This window comes from Coenobita brevimanus, chromosome 65 (assembly GCF_032717465.1).
Source record: "Coenobita brevimanus isolate Jiangsu-jjx chromosome 65, ASM3271746v2, whole genome shotgun sequence".
Lineage (NCBI taxonomy): Eukaryota > Metazoa > Arthropoda > Malacostraca > Decapoda > Coenobitidae > Coenobita > Coenobita brevimanus.
The window spans coordinates 33,002,510-33,028,642 of record NC_137018.1 but is presented as its reverse complement, the minus strand read 5'-3'; the positions used below and the strand labels follow the sequence as shown (position 1 = coordinate 33,028,642).

General features: G+C 43.0%; 1 protein-coding gene across 1 annotated transcript in view; it reads right to left on the bottom strand.

Annotated features, from left to right (window-relative positions):
- The window catches only part of LOC145405103 (uncharacterized protein KIAA2013 homolog), a 458,993-nt gene that overhangs the window by 250,119 nt on the left and 182,741 nt on the right, over positions 1 to 26,133 (bottom strand). Inside the window, exons 7-8 of the mRNA XM_080276618.1 lie at positions 16,780 to 16,896; positions 15,574 to 15,738 (exon numbers count right to left, since the gene is read on the bottom strand). Of these exons, the coding sequence (XP_080132744.1) occupies positions 15,574 to 15,738; positions 16,780 to 16,896 (282 nt within the window). The remainder of the gene's footprint in view (positions 1 to 15,573; positions 15,739 to 16,779; positions 16,897 to 26,133) is intronic.

Here is a 26,133-nt window from a genome sequence, read left to right as displayed (position 1 = left end):
ATAGATTTAAAAAAAAAAAAAAAAAAAAAAAAAAAAAAAAAATCCATGCACCAGATTACTGGTGTCCACTGTTCATAAAATATCTGTAACAGTGAGACTTGAACAGCAATAGGTTGAAGTCTGGAGGGAAACATCTCTGGGGAAGCGAGTTCCAGAGAGATGCAGTTCGGGGAATGAAAGAATTCTGATAGGCAGAAGTTCTGCAGTATGGCTGAGTGACATTCCAGTCATGAGCGCTGCCAGCTGCCCGTGTAGCACGAGGGAAGGCATGGAGAGGTGGCACCATGGACGCAACTTCGTCTGAGCATTTGCTATAGAAATATCTGTAAAATAATGCAAGGGAGGCAACATTCCTTCTTACTTGTAGGGGAGGTAGTTTATTAGTAATAGCAGGGTTATTAATAATTCCAACAGCTTTGTTCTGAATTCTGTCTACTTGTTTTAATGCAACCTCTCCACATCCGCTCCACAAGGGTGAGCAGAATTCAAGCTGAGAGCGCACATGACTCTTATAAATTATACCTAACTGCTCGTCAGGGAAGAAGTTACGGACTCTGTACAATAATCCAGGTTTCTTTGAGGCGGTGTTAGCAAGTGATCTGACATGAGAGGTCCAGCTGAGGGTACTGTTAAGCGAGACGCCAAGAATTTCAATACTTTTGGAAATGGGAATATTTGTAGCATTGAAGGTAATATACGATGCTGGGAATACCTGCCTATTAGTAAATTGTATATATTTAGTTTTACTAGCATTAAATGAGACAAGGTTGTTTTGTCCCCATTCACTGATAGTGGATAAGTCTTGATTTAAAGAGATGGCTGTACTGAGATGAGAGTTAGAGATATCGGACTTTGCAAATGGATGTCTGAGTGTGAATGAACTATGAAGTGTTGAATCATCTGCATATGAATGGATGGGATTGTGGGTGACAGATAAGAGATCATTAATATGAACAAGGAACAGGGTTGGTGCCAGAACTGATCCCTGTGGCACGCTGGGATTAACTGAGTGGAAAGTGGAATATACATCATCTACTTTTACTCTTATTTTTCTATTGCTGAGATATGAGGAAATCAAAGGAACAAAAGAGTTTAGTCCATAGCAGGGGAGTTTGGACAACAGGGAACTGTGCCACACTCTGTCACAAGCTTTAGAAATATCCAGGGCTACTGCATGAGTTTCACCATGTAGGTCAACTGATTGATGGATGGTATGAGTTAGGAGATTGAGTATGTCAATGTGGATCTTTCTTGGTGAAAACCATATTGTCTATCACTAATTAAGCTGTTGGATTCAAGATGTTTAACTATGTGCTTATTAATTACAGTTTCAAAAACCTTACCAAGAGAGGATGTGACAGCTATTGGTCTGTAATCAGAGGGGTCAGAGGGACTTCCTTTCTTTGGAATTGGGTGGATATTGGCTTCTTTCCACGAATTAGGGAATGAAGAAGTACATATGCATAGTCTGAATAATTTTGCAAGAACAGAGGCAAGTTCTGGGGAACACATTTTCAAAACAATTGGCGGAATTCCATCTGGGCCTGGAGCTTTGTTGGTAGGTAAATTGTCTAGGATTTATCATTCTGACTTATTCATCATCATCATCTGGACCTCCTTTCCCACCTTAAGGCAGGGTGAGGAGTAGCAGCATTCAGACAGCCCAAATTTGCCCAATCCAATGGGCCACCTTTCCATTCACTTACCATTCAAGCCCCCGGAATCCTAGCCCTATCTAATATGCCAAAAACATTCACCACGTTCTACAGCTTCACATAAACGTATCCAATAGAGTCAATCCGGACGCTGTCACGTTAAAAAGAGGTGCCAAGTCCCTGATCAGGCGCGCTTTTCCTTACAATATTCATCCAGCCAGCTCAATCTCTTGTCAGTCCCCTAGCCCCACCAACTTCCAGACCTCTCTTCCTCATACACTCATCCACCACATCCCTCCATCTTCTCCTTGGCCCACCGTGCCTCCTCCCTCCTTCAAATTCATTCAGATATACTTTTTTCACCACTCTATTGTTATCCATTCTCTCCAAACGACCATACCATCTCAGTACACTCTCTTCGATTCTGGTGTCCACAGACTTCCTCACTTCACAGCTTTCACGTATCACATTATTTCGTATCCTACCCACTCTCTGTGCTTCACATACATTCCTCAGCAGTTCCATCTTCACTGCTCTCACCCCTGACTTTTCATTTCATCCCACACCATAGTCTCCCACTCATTTGTTAACGCTGGCACTAACACTCCTTCATGTAACCCTCTACAACACTCAAGCCTGTTTCTTATCAAGGTTTTCATTGCACCTGCTACCTTCCTTCCTTGGGTCACTCTACTTTCCACTTCTTTTGTACATTTTCCTCTCTTTCCTATCACCTTACACAGGTGTTTGAGCTTGCTCACCAGTTCCAGTTTCTCTCCATTCACTGTAACATCACACTGGGAGTCACCTTCTCTCTCAATAACCATCACTTTACTCTTTGCTACATTTACTCTCAAGGCACGATGCTCACAGACATCAGCAAAACTCTGCACTAGTCTACCAAGTTCTTGTCTGGTACAGTATTTGCAAGTAGTACTAAATCATCAGCATACAACAAATTTGAGATATTCCATTCATCACCATTCATTACCAACGCCATCCCCCTCTTCATTACTCGTGTTTTTACTACTCTCATCATCCCATCCATAAATATATTGAACAACCATGGGGACATCACACAACCTTGTCGCACGCCTACACTGATCGTGAACCATTCACTTGGATGTCCATTAACCCTTTCACATGCTTCAGTACCATCATAAAAACTCTTGATGGCACCTAGCAGCTTACCACCTACATCCTTCTCTGTCTGCTTTCTTGTATGCTTTTTTCCAGATCCATGAATGCCACAAACACCTTATGGTCCTTAACTCACAAGCCTTCGCCACTATCTGTTTCACTGCAAATATTTGATCCACACATCCTCTGCCATTTCTAAAGCCACCCTGTTCATCACTCACTAGGACTTCTGATATCTCTCCTACTTTCTCTAAAAAAATTCTTCCATATACCTTCCTTACAACACTCCATAAACTTATGCTACGATAATTCTCGCACTCACTTTGCTCACCTTTATTTTTGTACAGGGGTACAATCACAGCCTTTTTCCACTCTGCTGGCACAGTTTCACTCATCCATGCCTTCTTACATATCTCCAAAAAAGCACTTCATTCCACTCTCTCCCCTAAACACTTGATCACAAAACAAACAGTAAACTCTACAGTACAAAACACTAAACAGCATCACACTTTCCAACAGCAACACCATACAATCACACGCTGCCATCACAACAACAGACACCATACCCTCAAACAAAAAACAAGCAAACACTCTCATCAATCACTTTTCACAAGTCAGCCATCTAAACACCCATCCCGAAGACCGACGTATCATCCGTCGTAAGAGACAGTTCCCCACAGACCCAGACTACGCACCTTTCACTTACAACCAGACGAAGCACATCATTAACAACCTCAAGCACTCATCTGCCTGTGGACCAGACAACATAAGCAACATTCACCTTAAACACCTAGGACCACAAGGCATACAAGCACTCACCAACATATCAAACTACAGCTACTCACACAACATAATACCCAACATTTGAAAGCATGGCAATATCATCACTATCCCTAAACCCAACAAAGACCCCACGTTACCCTCCTCACATCGCCCCATCACACTCCTCTGCATCCCCTCTAAAGTCACTGAACGACTGGTACTATAACTAGTCACACCTCACATTCCCCTAGCCCAGTCACAACACGGCTTTAGGCCACTACACTCCACAAACACCCTTCTTACAGAACTTACAGAGAGAGTTTTTGATGGCATGAATTCAGCTAGGCCACCACACAGAACACTCCTAGTCACACTAGACATTAGCAATGCTTTTGTTGCCATCCCCCGCCACAAACTCACAAACAAAATACTCAACACAAACATGCACAACAACACAAAAAGATGGCTGGCAAACTACTTAGCAGGCAGATGTGCACACGTAACATTTGCCGGTCAGTCTTCTAACATCAGAAACTTCACAAACGGCGTCCCCCAAGGATCTGTTTTGTCCCCTACACTCTTTAACCTATACATGCACGATGTACCCACACCCCACACACCACAGATACACATAGCTTCCTATGCAGATGATATAACACTTACATACACACACCAAAACGCAAACACAGCTGCGCACATCATTCAACCTTACCTCAACACACTACACGAATGGTTCACCACAAACAGGCTCAAAATAGCCCCAGCCAAATCTACAGTGACTCTTCTCACAAACTGGACAGCAGAACACAATCACATCCCACACCTCACCATAAACAACACCCCCCTACCACACACACACACACACTCAAAATCCTTGGTGTAACATACAATACATCAATGTCATTTCAACAACACATCACAAACATTAAAAATAAAATAACACCAAGACTCAATGCTTTGAGGTCACTTGCCCATACAACATTTGGACACAACAAAGAAACCACCACCAAAGTATACAAACAATACATACGTTCAGTGATGAATTATGCAAGCCCTGCCTGGGCTTCTAACCTCACCAAAACACACTACAACACTCTACAGACCATACAGAACAAGGCCCTAAAAATAATTACAGGATGCACAGCTACTACACCCACAGACCACCTACATCAAGAAACCAAAGTCCTCAAAGTCAAGGATCACCTAGACATGAGAGGCACCCAGATTCTTGCTGCAGCCTCCACCAACCCACAACATCCACTACAGTACATGGCAACACATCCACCCACACCAAGGAACATCAAAACAACACCCAGCACACGATACCATACACAAATACTGTCATCTCTCCCCCCTCGCCCACCTCAGACCAGCTTCCAGAAGCATATCCAAACTCAGATCACTCGCCGCTCCATTCAGTCACTTAAAGACAACACACCACTGCATGCACGGCCTCCTGACATCCACCTTTCTGAATCTTATCTTCCTCGTGAGGACAGGGTCCACCTGGCCAGGCTGAGATGTGGGCACCATCCAGCCTTCTTAAGCTACCAGAAGAGGCTGGATGACTCTGTTGCTGATGCCTGTCCAGGATGCAACACAACACCCCACACTATTAAGCACATTATGGAAGACTGCATTGCACACAATCACCTACGCCAACAACACAAAATACACTCTTTGAGAGCTCTGTGGGAAAGCCCGGTCTCGGCCATGGCCTTCCTGAGGGACTTGGGGCTGTTTGGCCAGACTGCTTAGGGAACAACTACTACTACTACTCTCTCCACTACACTTAATCATCTCTGCATACACCTCATCAACCCCAGCTGCTTTCCCATTTTTCAGCCACTTCACAGCGCTCTTCACCTGTGCAAATGCTATGTTTCCTGGCACTGCATTCCTTCTCTGCACACCCCTAAAACCAATCGTGATTACAGTTGCTTTGCTCTCTGTATTTCCATTCATCAGGCTTTCAAAACATTCCTTCTATCTGGTCCTTACTTCATCCCCATGGATTAATACTCTTATCACCTACACCTTTCACACCTTCACATTTCTTTTCGCTGTCACTTCTACATCTCTGCACCTCTTTCCAGAATAACTTCCTATTTTCAGAGTAGTTTGCATTCATTTTCCTTCCTAGATCATCATTTACCTCCTCCTTTTTCCTCTTCACTAGTCTCTTTATGTGCTTCTTGCTCTCAATATATTCAGTTCGTATTTCAATTGAACCCCTGTCCTGTAACCACGCAAGCCACTTCTTCCTCTTTTTCCTCCACTGCTCTCTTAACCTCTTCCTCCCACCATGCCGTACATTTCTTTTTTGTTGTTACTCTTGCCACATCACACATTGCTTTAGTACTGCTAAGTAATCCTTATATGCATTCCAGAGGCTGTCCAGATCCATTTAATTCCAAATCACTGATTCTAACTCTTCCCCTACTTTGGTCCTGTATTCATCTGCCATTTCTTTGATCCTCAGCTTCTCGACTTTCAGTCTTTCTCCCTGACTGCTCTTCTCTCTCCTGGTTTGCTTCACTCCTTTCAGCTTGATCTTGCATACCACAATCATATGATTTGACAGACCTCCACATTGTCCTCTCACAGCCTTCGTATCAGGAACCATTCCAACCATCGACCTCTCTACGAGCAGGTAATCCGTCAGGCTCCTTTCAACACGATCCCCGCTCCCTCCGTCATTTTCATTTTTAAAGGCTCCAACATGCTTGCATGTGTCGGCCTTGGTCACCTAATGGTGGCTCTCCACGCTGCACAATTTATGTGCATCTTTGTGTCTGAAATACGAGTTACAAATGCACAACCTCCTTTCCTGATACATATCCTCCAGTCACTTCCCATTACCATTTTCTCCTGGTACTCCATTACAACCCATTATGTTACCCTCAGGACCAGTGCCTATTCATCCATTCATATCGCCCATTATGATCACTTTATAGCTCCTAGGCATTTCTCTCACTGCTTTATCCAGCTTATCCCAAAACCTGTCTTTCTCTCTCACTCCTGCCATCACACGGTGCATAAGCTATGATCACAGCCACTTTCACCTCAAACTTGAACTTGACATACATGCATCTTGAGGTGACACATTTGTAATCTCTCATTCCACTCTGCCACACCTCATTCATCAACAAAGCAACTCCTTCCTTGCATCTTCCTTGCCCATTTATGCCTGATCTTACACATTTCACACCCTCCCACTCCTCCAATTCACATCCTTTCATCTTTCTTTCATATAATGCCATCACGGCATATCTCGCACTCTTGAACACATTCATCATTTTCACCCTCTTGCTCTCCTCATTCACACCTCTCACATTCCACATGGCCATGCGAATCTGCCCATTTGGATGGGGCCCTGGGCAGGTATTGGGCCCTTCGAGGCTCTGCGAAACATTTGCCGTGATTAAGTGATTTTAGGTAGGGGAATCTGGGGGACACTTAACCCTACCAAAAACCCCAGTTATATGGTTACCACTCAGCATAGTAAATGGCTTCCTGGTACAACCATTTGGCTTGTCAGTGTAGAGACCACAAGGCATCCCTATACTCAGTGAGGGGATGATGGGCACCCCCATCTAACACTGACATATACTTTTCATAATTACAGTAAACTCTCAATTATCTGTCATTGCAATATCCTGCCCAACACAATATCCAGCGCTGCTGGCTCTGCTTTATTAAAGCAATATCCACCGAAATTGGGAAATGTGTGGCACCGAAGCGGGATGTAACCGGAGGCTCTATGCAATATCCAGCATTAAGGTGTAACAACTGGCTCGTAAACAATAGCCAACCTGCGCTGTATGACAGTACTGTATCATTATTTTATTGTATTTTATGCTTAATTTTTATCTATTACTCATGGGAAAGTTTTTAGGACAGAGGTTCAAGATGGACAGTAATGCAATATCCGGTTCAATGCAGAATATTGAGCTGATGGGGGATACTTTGCAATATGCAGCGTTTTGCTCTAACCGGCCCAGGGCTTGGCTGAATTAGCCAGATAACTAAGTGATTACCATATTAGTTAATAAAAGCATTTTTACTATTCTGTGTTTCTCTCAGGCATATACCCAACTTTTTTATTCCTCTTAAAACAACACTTCTATTTTGCACAACATCGATTTTAGGCAACCTCTTAACCCGCCCCATCCCGATGTTTTCTGGGTAGTGGTACGCCCCAGTCCCGACATTTTTGGACCTTCCCCCCCCCCCCCTAAAACATCCGCTCTTGGTGAGAAACATCGAAAATTCATAGAGAAATCGCTCACCTGAGGTTTAAAATACTCGATCTAGGTACGAGTACCTCCTTACCTGATTGGGCTTTCTAACAACAGCCTGGCACCAAAGAAAACGAGTTCTATGGGAGGGTAACTATTTTATCCACTCATAAACAGTATTTATTTATTTACTTGGTACGAATTTATATGTAGCACAAGAGTATATTGGTTTTCAAACAGTAATATAGGCATTATAAGCATTGTTTCACTCACTAACTCATCACCATTCATGACCTTTTTTTTCCCACATTATCTGATCATCATTTCTGACTGTTTCTTCCTCTAATGCTATGTAAACTTTGTCCTCCACATTGTCATCGATTGGGGAATCACTCTGGCCCTGAATGTCTTTATTGGCCAGGTCACTGGTAACAGGTGAATTGCCGAGACAATGGCATGGGGGGGGGGTTGTTATGCGGTGTAAGGCACTGTCCCTGCTTGGCATCTTGTAGAGGAATAGATGAAGGTGTCCCGTGTAAACGTGCCAAAAATCACTCGCGAAAATTGAAATTTGTGCAAATTAGGGACCTTGCAATGTTGCCGCGTTAATTCACGTCTCCGGGATATGAGTGCACATCATGTGAGAACGTGAATTCACGTCTCCGGGACACGGCGGGTTAAGGAACCAATTTCGTGTTAAATCAATGTTCTACTGTACCTACTGCCCATTTCCAAAAAAAAAAAAAAAAAAAAAAAAAAAAAAAAAAAAAAAAATGGAGGTGCAAAACCGTGACTTTATACTACTACACTTGTGTTTTTACAGTTTACAATGCAGTACTGTTTATATATTGTATTTGGTGCATGTTTAGCAAGATCCATATGTCATATACTGTACACACCCACTGCATAACACTATAATCATTATGGGCTACATCATACAAAAAATGAAAATGGTCAAAAATTCTGTAGAAGCAAATTGGTAGCACCGAGACAGGATGTATACTCGTATGTATTTTGTTTTTTAAATGTGTCCAAATCTGGGCAAAGGCTTCAGGGTCTATCCCTAGGGCACATCCCCATGGCCCAGTAGTCCTCCTAGTACTCCACATGTCACCACTTTGATGCACATCCACCATCCATACTGAATATGTGCTAGGGCTGTCTAATACACGACTGGTGTACTAGTAACAGGGGTATTTTTACAACACGTCGGTGGGTCTTCTGGTAGAGCAGTAAAGTCTACCTTTTATGAAATTCAAATCCATAAACCATTCCATGCCCCAGCGAGGATTTGAACCGGGGTCCATTACAAATGCAGGCCATCTCTCTACTGATTGAGCAACCGCCTTCCCTCATGCAGCTGGCTTCATTCTCTTCCTCAAGGGCAGTATTATAATATTCAAGTGTAAAAATACCAATTTCCCATATTTCCTCATGAAAAACCATTAAAGGCGTAGTCTGGAATGGTACATAACGCTGTTCAAACCTATCATGCATCTTTATTATTTCCAGGACGCACTTGGGGTTAACTTCATGTTTTAGCTTATAAATTACCTTTTCATCCATACCCAATTCATGAGAACTGCTCAAATAGTTTGGGCCCTGGGAGAGAAACAAAATAAAAACTGGGCATCACATCTTTGTGCAAGACGTGGTTCACAGTGACATTTTCAAAATTTAGTTTTTCTGGTTCTAATCAAAAGAGAAATGTCTTGTCTGCTTTATACTCTTTACAGAGAGTTGTACTTTGCAATTCTGCAAAAAAACAATGCACACTTCTTAAAAATCTGCAAAACCAGCCAAGAGTACAGAGTACAGTACAATCCCAGTTAACCGGGCGGCTTGGGGAATTTACCTTCCCGGTTACAGATTATTCCCATAGTTCTGATATTCAAATCTATACAAAGGCGATAATTATCACAGCAGTAAATACAATTCAGTTGCTCACCACTCACATCATGGAGCACACAAAGAGATTCCACCTGATAAACTGCCTCGTAAACACACACCATGGTCATAATGCATGTGCATGCAATGCTTTGCAGTTCTGCAAAGTGCACAAGTCCATTCTCATAACTACCGAATAATTTGTTGTATGTACTGTACTCATAAAAATGGAAAACTAAAGAAATAAAATCCTGAATATTTATTGGTGAATCATCACGACACCTGTGTCCCAACGTGAGTTTTGTTTACGGTCCCGGCCCAGACTGACCGCCACCATTCCACCCTTCACCCGCCAATCAGCTGTTTTGCACAAAATAAAATACAGTACATGATTTACATATGAAGTGCAAGCATATTATTTATTTTTCTTCCAACAAAGTAAACCTTCATTCCCATTAACATTTTTTTTTTCATCTCTGCCAGCACACATGCGTTCTAAGATGAATTTATGTGGTGCAAGTTAGAGTTGGTCCGTTAGGAAGAAAAACACCGGCGTTTGCTGTTTGTTGATTTGCTCTCTCCCGAGATGTCTGGTTTACAAATTCCATGCCTGTCTTTGAAACATTTTAACCATCCAATACTGAAATCACACTCGACTTGTCTATTCGTTTACTGTGAAACTCTCTTGCGTTTTCTTATATAAGAGGACCAGAAATAGGTGCTCCCCTAGATCTTTCTAAGCAAAACCACTCGAATGATGAAGAGTATGTCTTTTTTCAATGGACTTACTTGTCTCGCTTTTCATGAAAATTTCATTGAGCTTGGATGCCTAGGCCTTGATATCATAAATCATTAAATTTCCTACATTATATTCAGTCATTGGTGGTAGGTGGTGGCGACCATCATCCACTCACTTGATGTAGTGCTGCCTACTTCTTTCTTAGCCTTTGTCTTTCTTTTTCTGTGCCTCCCCTCCTCTCTTCCTATTTCTCGCATCTTTCCTTTCACTTCTTATTGCTTTTCTTTCCTTTACAGGTGGCTTTACATTGAATGACAAGCCAAATGGTTTCCTGTAAGCCAAGAAACCATTTACAACGCTGGGTGGTAACCATATAACCAAACCATACGTGCTCCCTACGTGTGAACAAGTGGGTTGGTGGAGGGTTAGTGCCCCTCCCCTTAAAACAAATAACTCAAAGTCAAATGGCCACCCCTTAAGGGATTATGGTGTCTGGCAATAGATAGATAGATAGATATTCAGTCATCGGTGTTTTATAATGTTCGCCTTTTTCAAATCTGTTGCATATGTCCAGCTTCTGTTTCAAGGTAAGCACGACACGCTTACGTTTAGTTTGCTCTTTAGGCATTTTGGAGTGTTGAAATTACCGTCCATCAGAGCAACACAACAGCATGAGAGCTTGTTTACTGTCTGGTGGTAAAAAGCAGTCTGGTGATTTGTGGAAATTGTGGAGGATGACTGAATTCAAGTAGGGGAAAAAGGGAAGTGGAGGGCTGGTTAAGAGGATTTACTAGGGATTTACATTAGCCAGAAATGCCTTCACCTCCCTTAGTCCGACTTCACCCAGCCTCGCGTGACACGATAAAATGGCGGTTTGGCGGTCAATTCAAATTGGCGCACAGTTATAACTTACTGACATTTTTACCAGCCCCTGAATTTTCCCGTTTTTCTGAGTATTCCATTTGTCTGGATACCGGATAGCAGGGACTGTACTGTATATATAAACAGTTTGCACCCATTTTTTTTTTTAATACTCTTATAGCTTCCAAACTATTGGGTTCATCTCATTTATGTTTCTTGCACTGTGTTCAGAGGTACTTTTTCTTTTTATCCATACCAGATTTATGCACATTAAAGAATTAGTGGCAATACAGGAAAAGTGGTAAGTTAGTGCTACTCTGTGGTTTTGACTACTACTCGCTGAGGTGATTTTATTTATTGTCCTATTGTATTTCTGAGGCATCCTTTCAGCTCTTCCTATGTCTCATGACAAAGGTTTCATTACCAATCAATCAATCAATCAATCATTTCCTGTGGCACCCTCGGGGATGCATAGGGCCTCGATGAACTCACACCACCACATCCTATCTTGTGCTAACTCCTCAAGATCTCCCCAACACTCATCTCCAGCTTCCCGTCTCATTGTCCTCACCCACGTCTCTTTTGGCCTTCCTCTACCTCTCCTACCAAGTGCCACCCACCCTGGTGTACCTCGTACTATTCCCTGTCTCCTGTACACATGTCCTAGCCACTTCCATCGTGAGAATCTAACATATTCATCGATCGGCTGCACTCCCGTTATTTCTCTAATTCTACTATTTGGTATCCTTTCCCACCACTTAACTCCTAATATTCTTCTAAGTGCTTTATTTTCAAACACCAAGAATTTATTTTCCATAGTCACTGTGCTGTACCAAGACTCGTGTCCATAAATTAAGATACTCCTAACCATTACCTTATAAAGTTTGATTTTTGTATGCACAGAGAAATTGTTATTATTCCAAATATTTTTAAGCATTCCCATTGCCTGATTAGCCTTCTTTAACCTTTCCTCGAATTCAAAGTTCAAAGAACCATCCTTGGCTAAATAAGTACCTAAATATTTAAACCTATCAACTTGCTTTACAACCATACCTCCAATTACACATTCCTGTGCATTTTCCATATTCATATTGATTATTTCAGTTTTTCCACAATTAATAACCAAACCCACCTTGCAACCTTCACTCACCAAACAGTCCAACACTCTCTGCATCTCTTCTGGCCCATCACAAATCAAAACTATATCATCTGCATAATCTAAATCCAAAAGTTTCCTGTTCTCTCCCCAAAGTATACCTGCACCGGTTTCTGTTCCAACACGTTTCATAATGTAATCAATGACCAATATAAATAGTAAAGGCGATAGAACACCACCTTGAATTATTCCGGACTTGACTTCAAACGAATCACTCAGACAACCATCAACCATCACTTTACAAAATGTGTCCTCATGCATGTTCATAATGACCCTCACAAACTCCTCTGGTATTCCATAATGTCTCATGATCTTCCCCATAGTCTCTCTCGAAACACTATCAAAAGCCTTTTCAAAATCAACAAAACAAAGACTTAACGGTACTCTCATTTCATTAACTTGCTGCATCAAATGCCTAACTATAAAGATCTGATCATTGCAACCACGTCCCTTTCTAAAACCAGCCTGTTCGTCCCTCAGAATACCCTCAACCACCGGCTCCAACCTATTTAACAACACTCTACTGAAAACTTTCAAAGCTATCGGTGACAAAGAGATTCCCCTCCAATTACCACATTCACTCAGGTCTCCCTTCTTCGGAACTTTAACAATTACACCATTCTTCCAAACTGATGGTAGTAACCCCGTCACCCATATCTTATTGAATAGCTTGGTCAAGATCATTATTAATCTATCCCCCTCCACTTTAAACATTTCCGGAAATAAACCATCCTCCCCTGGTGCCTTATTATTCTTTAACTGTTTTACTGCTTTCTCCACTTCTGCAAGCCTCAACTCTCCTGTTTCTATATTTAAATCTTCCTGAGCAGACGGTATATCCTCTTCTGGTGGTATTGGTCTATTAAGAACTGTCTCAAAATGCTCTTTCCATCTATTTTTAATATCTCCATCTTTGGTCAATAAATTTCCTTCCCTGTTACCATATAACTAAATTTACATTCCACAAAATGCTCGGCAATAAAAGTTCTGAAAATGAATTCTTGGCCCGTGCACATGTGGCAAGCACCTGAATGCAATGTGCGGTAGAACAAACTAAATAAACCAATCCTCTACTCCCTAAAGGTGCTGAAACACAATTTTGACCAGAGTGGTAGGTGAAACTATACATGATGATACAAGCTGGCAGTATGGTAGGTCATTGGGTACAGTACATATCAGTTACTAAGGTCAAGGTTCACCTTGCAGAGACCGGCCTGTGCCAACAACCCCAAAATACATGTACACTCAAACCTCAATTTAAGGGACTACATGGGGAATCAACTTGTCCCTTACTTAAAAATGTCCCTTGTTTGAAAATGTCCATTGTTTTACCACATATAAAGACAATGTTATTATGAAATGCAATGATTGTTTCACTTATCTTATTTATATGATTATGAATATTAATTTACGGTTACTGTATAAAGAAACATATTAACGTGTATAACCTAGAAATTACGTATCATTTTTGAATGGTCTTGTCCGTTTGTCAGGTAGAATATGGAGTCCCTTAAATCCGAAATCCCTTAAATGGAGGTCCCTTAAACTGAGGTTTGAGTGTACTTCTAGGTCATGATGTAGTGTTTTTGAGATTTTATAAAAGTGAAGGGATATCTTAGTGTATTTTAAATTTTTCTTTAAGTCTATTTACATGAATTTTGTTAGTAACCTTAGACTACCATTAAGTTTGACGTGTATAACATAGAAATTACGTATCAGTTTTGAATGGTCTTGTCCGTTTGTCAGGTAGAATATGGAGTCCCTTAAATCCGAAAGCCCTTAAATGGAGGTCCCTTAAATCGAGGTTTGAGTGTATAATAATGGCTTATGCACTCCAAACTTACTTATGTTTCAACAGCAATTAGTAACGAAGATAAGTTTTCACTTCAACTGGAGCAATTTCAAAATAAACTGAATGCTGATAAACTTACTTAACCCCTAGCCACCAGCAGACAATTATAACTGATGTGAAATTGGTGGGCTGGGGACGCTGGGTGACGGTAATAACCGCAAATGCTTTCACGCCACAGTTAGAAGTAGCCACCGCTTGATCTCAGCACCAAAGGGTCGGGACAGACTCCCACCACATGAGGCAAGCATACCTCAGTCATCTCTGTGACTTTGCCAGGTGTAGGATGATGTTTTCTTACACCTCTCATCCAATTCCGTTCCCATCTCATGTGGACCCCTTGCCTCATCCACTCCTGCCAAGCCTCTTTCCAAGGATACTAGGAAAGGGCTCAGTGATAGTGCCATAGGGCATGCCTTAGACAAAACTGTGTCTAGTTTATCTAGTAATGGAGAAGTTATCACAATGAATGCAAATCCAAAGTTGGGGCCATGCACACATATAAGAATACATCCTGTATCAAGCACCCAAAGTTAATCACCTTCTTCATGTCCTTACTCATCAGTGCGGCCACCTACAGACGTGGGGATGCTTTTATTCACAAGAAAAAGAGTTGGTGGGTAATATGGTGTTTAATTTGTTTCCCTAACTACTATACTTTCTGAAATAATAAGGTCTGAAAACAGGCTATTTTTGGATAAAGTCAGTGCTGAGAGGACAATTGTGCTATAAATAGCCCGGCGTCTAGGGGTTAAGGATAAGCTTAACTAAATGTGAAATGGTGCTTGAATTATGATAAATGTCAAATTTTCAAGTACGGAAATTGATGGTTAGGAATGGATATTTATGAAAATTTATTAGTCACAATGTTTGCTCACTAATTAAGAGAATTACGAGATATTCATGATCGAAATTAGAATTAACTGCTGTAAACACTGCCAATTCAGCAGTTCCTCCAATCAGTTTTGGGGTTAATATTAAAGTGTCTGGCAAAAAAAGTAAATGTAAACTTGGGTCCTCCACCAATTTCATTTATTCCCATTTATTGGTTTATCTGGCTATTGCAGGTTTTCATTATTAAGGTAGTTTGGTGGACCAAATAACCATGATCGAGGAGGTCTGACTGTTTCCCAGTTTACAAAAGAAAGATTCTGCACACTGAATGACCTGATAAACTCATTATTTCAGCGAGCTAGAGCCCTAATCACACTAAATTATGGTAAGAACTTATACTATTTGGAGTCTTCTAGTTGGTACCTATTCCAGTCAGAGGAAGAACTTACCTGTGAAAGGACATGGTATATAGTAGCATTTATAAGGTCACCATTGAGTGCATTCTCAGCCCGGGAGTGACTGATACCAAAGCCAGAAGACCATAGTTCCCGCCACACTTGCATGTGCTCCTGACGCAGCCGCTTTGTGCTGCTTGTTACCGCATGCTTGAGAACCTACAGTGAGAAAAACAAAATCAGGATACATAGTTCTAAATGCAAATTTTTGTTTTATTCTTTCATTAACAGCCGTGGCACAGTGGGTTAGAGTGCTCTGCTCTGGCTGAAGGGTCAATGGTTCATGTCCACCCAAGAGTCAACGGTAGACATCAGGAAGGGCATCAGTCATAAAGTGTTACACACTCCAAACCTAAATCCTCTACCCAGGCGCAATGCCTAGCCCTTATGAGGGGACACAGGGTTTATATATATATATATATATATATATATATATATATATATATATATATATATAAACTTTCTCAATTAATTAGTTGCTGCTGCTGTTATCTCTGGCTCATGTGAACATGAACCTTGTGCACCGCAGGCTTGACTACCACTATGCAATCTACCATCCTCCTTTTGGAGGTCAGGGAGTGAGCTATCATGTGAAGTGGCCCCAGGCTCATGTGGACATGAAACTGGTGCACTACAGGCTGAACTGCCAGTCTGCATTCTACCATCCTCCTTTTGGAGGACAGGAGTGAGCAAAGGGATGTTCTATATTGTTACCATCATGTGATGTGACCCCAGGTTTGAGAGGAAATTAACCTGGTGCACTGCAGGCTAAATTATCCCTCTGCAATCTACCATCCTCCTTTTGGAGGACAGGGAGAGAGGTGAGGAATGTTCTATATCATTGCCAACATGTGAAGGTGTTCCTCACCTAGACCTTACCTGGTGTGCAGCAGCTTACTTGCAAATGATGTACAAGAAAATACAACACATTTAGTCAATATTTCACCATACTAATAATGTTACATATGCACTGAAATAATAGCCAAGAAAAACTCAAAGCCTGTAAAGGGTTATTATTATTTATTTAAAAAAAAAAAAAAAAAAAAAAAAAAAATTATCTACAAAATTAACAAACAAAATGACTTTGTCTGATTCTGACCATTGATACCTATTTTATTTGACAAAGGGAAACTCTTAGCTGACTAGCAAGTAAAGGGTTAATTGTAAATACAAAGGGATAAACTGTAATTTGTGACTTACAGCAATGGCACTTTGGAGGGCTTTTTCCTTGGCAGCAGGGAAGGCTTGTCTGGCCACAGGGTCTGTGTAGTTCACTGCAGTCACCACATGCAATGTGCTTGACATCCTTGATTTCACCTGTATGGGCATGTTCTCAGATCAATTGTACTGTATATGTATATATAAAGCAACATTCCAAAGAGCAAGAAATCAGTATGGAGACAAAGATGACTCTGTGTGAATGTGTGCAACTGTTGACAGTATTTGACAGAGGTGAAACCTGGGTGTGGACATCAATCATTCACTTATTCCATGTACTGCAACTTCAGGTGATGCTACACTGAAGGAAAAGACAAATGGTTTCTTAACCATGGAAGTCATTTGTTATTTTGGGTGATAATCATACAGATGGATGCCCAGTGGTTTGGTAGGTTATGATGCTCCAACAATGTGACCCATAGGGCTTATATTCAGAGTGGTTGTGGTTTACTGGTCACATACTACCATTCAGGAGCATGAGATCAGTTACTCACCTTATATGTCTGGACGTGACAGAGTAGCCTAGCCCCTGGCTGACACTCACGAGGAGGCAATAAAGGATTGGACGACAGATAGAAATCTGGGAAGATTTTTTTTTTTTTCTTTTAAAGCTTACATGCTATGAAAAGCTTCTCAGAAGTTTAAGGCACAATACAAAGCATCCCATGAAACAAGGGCATATTTACCAAAGCATCACTTTGTTTCGTTTATAAAAACTCCAACATGCTTAAATGTGTTGGCCTTGGTTACCTAATGGCAGCTTTCCATGCTGCCTGATTTCTGGCGGCCCCCCTATTCAGTCCCTTACCCCTGACGTCAAACTCTAGGACCTTGTCCTAGGTCTTTTTCGGTCTGCTTCTTGGAATCGTAACTCCAACATTTACATTTCTCACTTTCTGCACCCAACTGTCATCCCCTATGCTCTACACATGCCCAAACCATCTCAACCTACCTCTTCTCATCACATCATCAATACACTCCACTCCCATCCTTCCTCAAAGCTCTTCCATCGTAAATCTAGACCCTGCAGGCTTCACATTCAAGGAAACACTGCATATCCACCTAATCACTGTCATTTCCGCACATTAGTGCCTGCGAATATCCTTCTCCTTTACTGTCCAGGTCTCACTACCATAAAGCATTACACTCCTAACACATGATCCTTTTGCACAGAAGGAGAAGACTCTAAATGACAGGAGAGGCAACAGCTCCCTCGACTTCTTCCAACCAATCCTCACTCTAACCACAAAGCTGGCTCCAGCAACACCTCCAGCACATAACATGTCTCCCAAGTAACAAAACTCCCCCACACATTCAAAAGACTAACCAGCACGAACAATCTTATCATCCCTGACAAACTTCATATGCTCTCCCCGACATACTGCACACATGACATCAGCATTATCTCGCAATCTACATCTAACACCATTACATCTTTTATGCACCCACATATCACAAACACTGCACATGATGGAATTATTTCCCATGCCCTTGGGGCAAACTGCACATGGCCACTCTCCTGCCTCTTTGACAGTACTGCCACCAACCCTAGATGTCATCACCTTTGTTTTATTTGCATTTACTCTAAAGCCCTTGTGCCCCATACCATCACTCCATTTCCTAAATCTTATCTCCTCCTCCCTATCATTTTCTGTAATCAACACCAAATCAATACAATGATAAACAAAATAAGAGGCTCAAGGCTGACTCTTGATGCACACCAGCATCCACAGAAAACTCATCACGCAAATCTCCAATCACTCTCACCTGGGTGTGAGCACCCACATACATAGCCATAACTGCTCTAACCCGACACTCCTCAATCCCAAGCTTTCTCACTGTCCATTTCACCACCTCCCTATGGATTCTGTCAAAAGGCTATCTCCAAATCAACAAAAAACAAGGTATCATCAGAGAAATTACCAATATGCCGGGAATCGAACCCAGGACTCTCAGGTGAGAGCCAGACAGCATACCGCTACACCACAACCAGGTAAAAGTTAACTCACGCTGTCACAATCTTGTAACCAACGTCCCTCCGCCCCTCACTGTGGGCCTGAAGAGGGTGAGTTAACCCCCTGGCACTCGGGCAAGTAGATGCTTTTAATCTATCCCAAGCATTTACGGCAAGTCAGAATGAAGAGAGAACCTGTATTTTTACACAGGAAAAATCATCAGAGAAATTACCAATATGCCGGGAATCGAACCCAGGACTCTCAGGTGAGAGCCAGGCAGCATACCACTACACCACGACCAGGTAAAAGTTAACTCACGTTGTCCCCAACTGTGTAAAAATACAGGTTCTCTCTTCAAAAAACAAGGTACATATCCCTTTTCTTCCATATATAATTTTCCTGAAGCTGTTGAACAATGAATATAGCATCAGTGGTCCCTTTGCTTGACATAAAACCAAACTGCATCTCATCAATATTCACTCTTTCTCTAATCCTACCTTCTAGGACTCTCTCCATACACCTTCATTACCTGGTCGAAAAGTTTGATGCCTCTATAATTTCCTCTTTCCAGGGTATCACCCTTCCCCCTGTACACATTAACAATCACACTCGTCAGACAATCATGTAGGACAATACACTCATACATAATTGTCAAATCATTAACTAACCCCATTCCTATATCGCCTGAGGCCTTCAGCATTTCAGCAGTCACCCTGGACACACCAGCTGCCTTTCCTACTTGCACCTATTGCCCTACTCACAGTAGCTGCATCAATCAAAGGCCATGGGTCAAACACTGGACCCGTTGACTCCAAACCTTCCATGTTGCTGTAAAACTCCTAATTCAGCCATTCAGCAACTGGTTATAATGCCCTCTCCTGGCATCTTTAATATCCTCACTGTTCACCATTACCTTTCCTACATCATTCTTCACACACTGCTCACCTATGATATTCCTTTTTCCGTCTTCATCTGATCTGCCACCTTCAATGCCATATTCTTCCTTTCAGTGCTATTAAGGTTATCCAGCAGAAGTCTCTGAAATTCAGACTTTGTCCTGTATACCTCTTTTCTAGCCTTATGCTTGACAGCCAAGTAAGCCCCTTTGTTACCACTCCTTTTCCATTCCTGGAAAAGCCTTCTTTTCTCCTTAACTGCAACTAATATACCCTCATCCCACCACCATGTTACTCATGTTTTTTGGGGGCCCCTTGTCCATCAACACACTGAATCAGTAACTCTCAGGAGATTGTTCTTGTGAGCTCTGTAATGCTCATTAACCCCTAAAACGCGGCTGTGTACGGACGATCCCCCCGCTGTGGCGGGGTTGTAGCGGGGTCTGAGTACCTGTGGAAAAATATTTGCCAAAAATCATAGATTAACCCTACAGCATTAAAATTTTTATGGCATATAGTACTTACATTCAGCTTTCTCCTGACACACATGTTGAGCCTTCATGGACTACCAAAGGACTTGTGAAGACTTGCAAAGTTGGGTAACAAAGTCTTCACTCTCACACCTCCAGAAACCCGGTTTTCTTTCTACCACAGCCTCAATCTGTCACAGTACACTTTATACAACAACGTACAGGTTGTTTGGAATTCGTATTTGTAAATAAGAACTGAAAATAAGGCTAAAATGGACGGAGCGCACGGCCGACATGCAGCGCGGTGGCGATCTTCCCGTCAATATTGTCACATTTGCCTTTTCTCGGCAAAAAACATGTATACTCCTTTTTTTTCCATCATAGGACTTCGCAAACGTTTGCCTGTCACTATTACGGCCATAAAAATCACTGTCACTGCCAGTATTGTGGATTGGGACTGAGGAAGACCACCTCGGCGCAAGTTTATTCAGCCTTACGGCAGGCACTTTATTCTCGCTCCTGTCGGCCACTCGCACTTCATTTCTATCGCTCACTTTCACTGTATCTGTTTTTTTTTTTGCCTTATTCATCAGTGTCACTGTCCAGTGTTATAAAAATAATATTTTATACACAAAAAACTGTCACTGTCAGAACATAGAATAGGAAAATATGCTTTCATCTTTTTACACTGGAGTGACTGTCACTCGCAATACTTATATTATTACTATGTACAATTATTTACACCAAAAAACACTGTCACTGTCAGTGCTTTTACAAGTACATACACTAATTTACACTCATCAGGCTGTCACTGTCAGCACATAAAAGAAAACTAAACAATATTATCACTGTCACTCTCAGTATTTTTTCAAATATTTTTACCTTTATTTTCAAAATCTACTTAGGCTGTGGTAGTCAAAGAAACACGGGTAAGCACAGAGGGGAACTTTGCACTCTTTGCACTGCAAGGAGGTGTGCCTAAAGGTTCTTTCCTGCCTGGTAGTGTGGCTGCATACATGACACCTCCTCAGTGCTTTCCCCCTCTTTGCAGTGGCTGGCAGTGGCTCCAGGTGGTGTCGCTGAAGGTAGTCCTGACACTGTAGGCGGTCTGGAGGTGTGTGAGGGTGGCGTTTGGGACCTGTAGAAAGCACCTGGCCGTAACACTGAAGCAGCTGGTAGACACAAGTCTTGGAAAATCGTCTGAGAGAGTAGTTGGCTGGCTTCCTGTTCTTGATTTTATACAGGATGAAGGCGTTCAACATGCACATATCAATCAAGTGCAAGAACACCTTCCTGTACCAACGACGATTTTTCCTCAGACAGTCAATCTCTCCAATCATCATATCAGACTTGTCCACCAGCCGCATATTGACGTTATAGTCAATGACAGCATCAGGCTTCATCACAGGCTCGCCAGTCCTTCTGTCGACCTTCCCTGTTGCCAGCATTTCACCCTTGTGTACTGTGGTGAGCATGTTCACGACTCTCTTATCATGCCACCTGATCGCAAGCATCTTGTCAGATTTCTTCAGGTGCACGTCTCCCCGCTTTGACTTTTCAGCCTCGGGGAAGGCAGGGTAATGTGCCCTTTTACTTCTGACAGTGCCACAGGAGCCGACGCCGTGTTCAGAAAGGTACTTGGCGAGTTTAGGAGCGGTATAGTAATTGTCCGTATACAGGACATGATTCTCGCCAAAGTACTTTTCCAAAAGCACTTTCACCACAGAACCAGAGAATCCAAGGGGGTCAGTCTTATCCAAATCGACATTGCTGGCGGTGTAAATGACGAAGTCAAGGATGAACCCGGTCTTGCAGTCGCACAGCACGAAAAACTTGATTCCAAAGCGGTGGCGTTTGCTTGGAATGTACTGGACGAACCGAAGACGGCCCCTGAACAATACCAAAGACTCGTCAATCATGACTTTCTTGAACGGGCGCAAGAACCTTGTAAACTTATCTTTGATCATGTTCAGGATTCCCCTCACTTTCCATTATGGGTCAGTTTGGGAAGGCTCATCATTGTTCGCGAAGTGAAGATAAGTCATCAGCTGCCTAAAACGATCGCGGCTCATGTATTTATTGAATATGGGTGTTGGGCACAGCTCGTCGGAAGTCCAGTATTCTTCTAACTTATGTTTCCAGTTGTGCGGCATTAGCAACATCAATCCAATAAATACAAAATGCTCGCGGATCGTAAGAGGCACCCATGCTGCCATCCGCGACGTGGATGGCGTGGCCGCCTCACCTTCTCCTTCGCGAACTGGCGCACATTGCCCCTCGTACCTGTTTGTCTCGGTACAGATGTGCTCCATAACCTCGTCGTCAAGGAAGGCCAACAGGTAGTCAACGCATTCACCATCGTCGTCCACAGGGAAGTCAGCCTGAAGTCCACACTCACTGTCGTCAAAGGGCAGATCCTCAGGCACAAAATCTGATCCCTCTGACCACACGAAAGCATCTAGCGTTCCCTGCCTAGGCTGGGAGGTGCTTGGGGCAGCGGGGGGTGAGGCAGGTCGTGTGGGAGTGGGTGAGGCAGGCCGGGCAATAGTAGGTAAGGGAGAGGCTATCCCAGGCCGTGTTGGTGTTGTGGTGGTGGTGGTGGTGGGAGGGACATTATCACTTGGGTCAAGGTCACCCACGGTGGCGTGACTCCTGAGTTGCCTAGTGCGAGTTAGCCTAGGGGACTTAACTTTACTAACACGAACACTAGGCCTACGATAACCTCTCAAACGTAAATATGCTCTTTTACTTCCCTTTCTCGGTGGTGAAGGAGACTCCGACGACTCAGGAGACAGGACAGCAGACGAGGAGGACGAGAGAACAGGGCTGGGAGTACGTGGCGGGCTTGCGGTGGCGTGACGTGGCGTAGGGGACAATGGCGGTGCACTGGGGTCTCCGCTCCTCTTCCTTTTTTCCCCCTTCCCATATTTGAGGCCCCTTTTCACCGGGGCCTTCCCTGTTGAGGTGTGGGCACTGACACAGTCTCCTCCGGCACAGAAACAATCACTTCTGGGCCTGAATCAGCACTAGATTGTGTCTCTGATTCAGCCAGGCTCGACCAAACACCGACGTCACTGCCATAGTCCATTGAGGCTTTCAACAGTTCTGAGGCTATTGCAGAGTCACTTAGCCCCTTGGTAGTTACTGGTAAAGTTTTGAAGGGGGTTGAGGTCACAAAACCCTTTTTCGGAGGGCTAGAAGGCACAGAACCAGAAGAGCTCGAGTAAGACATGGTGTCACCGTGGCAGATTTGCGTGGACTGACGCTATTCTGGGGCAAACCGCGCGAAAAAATGACAGTGTGACAACTGGGGAAACAAGCGTTTCCCAATAGCAAAAAGTGCTTGCGAGATGACGGCGCAGATTGACACGTATCAGCCGTCCGCGCGTTGCCATATCGCACGACGAGGGAGGGCCGCGCATCGGTGCGTCGGTGGGTAAAAAAAATGAGACTTGGCAACAACCAAGGTCAGTAGTACAAAGGTCAAGTGTGCTAAACGTAGCTCACGGGTGGCGGGACTGATAGACAATACCAGCTGGAGCATGCTTGCCTGCGGTTATTCAAAATTAACTCAAATCGCAAACGCGACGACCCGCCGTTCTGCCCTTTGGGCCGACCGTCGCAAATGCGACGATCCGCGTTTTAGGGGTTAACACTTTTGTCAACAGCTCCTTGTTAGCCACCACTCTACTCTTTTTTTTTTTTTTTTTTTTTTTTTTTTTTTTTGGGTGGAAGAAGGAACCTAAGGCCACGAGCCCACAAAATTGTCCCTTCCAAGAGAAAAACAAAATACAAGAGAGAGCCAAATTCAAGATCCGATCATTTCGAGATGCCTGGACACACTGCGTCTGAAAGACTGGAGATCATAGGAGGTTCGAAATACAGACAGAGGGAGACAGTTCCAGAGTTGACCTGTTGCATAAATGAAGGACTGGGAGTAACGGTAAACTCTTGCATTAGAGAGTTGGACAGAAATGGGATGACAGTTTGCTGCCAGACGGGTGCTACGCATCCGTCGTAGAGGTGGGGGAATGCATGCAGACAGTTCAGAGGAGCAGTGATCATTGAAGTAGTGATAGAAAAGAGATAAAGATGCAACAGTGCAGCGAAGAGACAGAGGTTGAAGGGAGTCAGTAAGAGGAGGAGAGTTAATGAGATGAAAAGCCTTACTTAAGAAGGCATCCATTACTGCTTGTTTTTTCAACTTCCATATTTTCCTCCTAGGTGCATAAGATCTCTGTAATTCACAATCCGCTTCTTAAGCACCATGTCACATAACAGTAATTTGTGTTGCTAAACACTCTTCACCCCCTATAAATTTAACATCCCTCATCAACTTCCTATAAACCCTCCTGACCAGGAAATAGTCTATCTGGCTTCTATTTCTCCCAGACTTGTATGTAATCAACCTACTCCCTCTTTTCCTAAAATGCGTGTTGCATACAATCATTTTCATTGCCTTCCCAAACTCAAGTATCCTTTCCCCTTCCACATTCCTCGTACCATATGTGCATCCCCCATGTACCCCTTCATACTCTTGAGCTGTTTCATCTACATGACCATTTAAATCCACTCCCAAAACCACAATCTCATCACCTCCCATACCACTTACCACATGTATTAAGTCACCTGAATCTATCTTTTTCTACACCATCCAAGCCAGCCTGTTGAGCATACGCCAATATAAATGAAATTGTAAGCTTACCAAACAATATTTTCACTACCATATACCTTTCATTCACTCTCATTACATTCATGACATATACCACCCATTTTCCCTTAACTAGCACACCCACACCACCATATCCATCAACTATTCCCTGCCAAAATATACCGATGATCCCACCTGGCAATCATTCTGGCTGATCCTCCCCTATACCTAACCTCCTGTACACTTCCAACATCCACCCACCTCCTACTCACTGACTCGACCATTTCCCCTGCTATGCCCTTCAAACTATCCACATTCCAAGATGCCACTCCAATCCCCTTGGGTGATTTAGTATCATTAAGCTTCTGCTTTTTCTCTTTTGCCATGTCATTAAAATTGTGAGGAGAGGTGGACCACAGGCCCTGCCCACCTGCACAGTCCTAGGTCCAGGCATGGGACCTGGGACCCTTAGCCCAACAACCATGACCAGTTGCCGTGGCAGTGGCCTCAGGGCACCCTACCAGGACAGCTACAGAAACATCCTCCAAGCACACCTTGGCACTGTAACTGCCCCATCATTATACACCCACTGATAGGGCAGCCTCTTGGGGCAAGTTTGGGCTTCTCTCAATTGGGCGAAAGCAGCAGCCCGGGAACCAACGCCCCAAGGCCAACAGAACAGGAGAGGTCAACCCACTATCATGCTAAACCTGTAGAAGTTGGCACAAGAGGCAGGTCTCACGTGGTGTGACATCAAAGAATGGATGGATTGAAGGTAATATAAGTCAGGAGCGGTCATTCCAGGCATGTCAAGTGCAGAGTACACATCAGTGGGAACTCTGCTTTATTACAGCAACAAAGGGCAGTAGGAGAGTGATAAAGGGTCAGGTAAAGGAAAAACACACCACTAAGAAGCAGTGGAAAAAAAAAGTAAGAAAACCCTGACAGTGAGAGTGAGAGAGAGAGAGAGAGAGAGAGAGATGGATGCAGTGACATCTGGTCTCTCAAGGCCACTCAAATCTAGGGTACCTACATACTTAGAGTAGCAACAGCTCAGGATTGAACGCCATTTTGATTCCAGCCTAGTGCGCTCACTGACTCCTTCCTGCCCAGCATGCATGCTGGTCCTCTCTCTCTCTCTCTGGTCGAGTGCCCGAGTTTGGGGGGTCTGTGTCAGAGTTTCCTCCATAGGCACAGAGGGGCAGATGTTGTCTACTGTCTCTCCTCGATGCTTGGTGGAGCCCACAGTGATTTTACTGATGTTCTTAGTTTTCTTCAGGAGGCGGGCCCCCTTCCACTTTTATAAGTAATTGATATTTTCTTTTAACTATTATTTTATTATTTTCAGTGTTTTATTTCAAGTA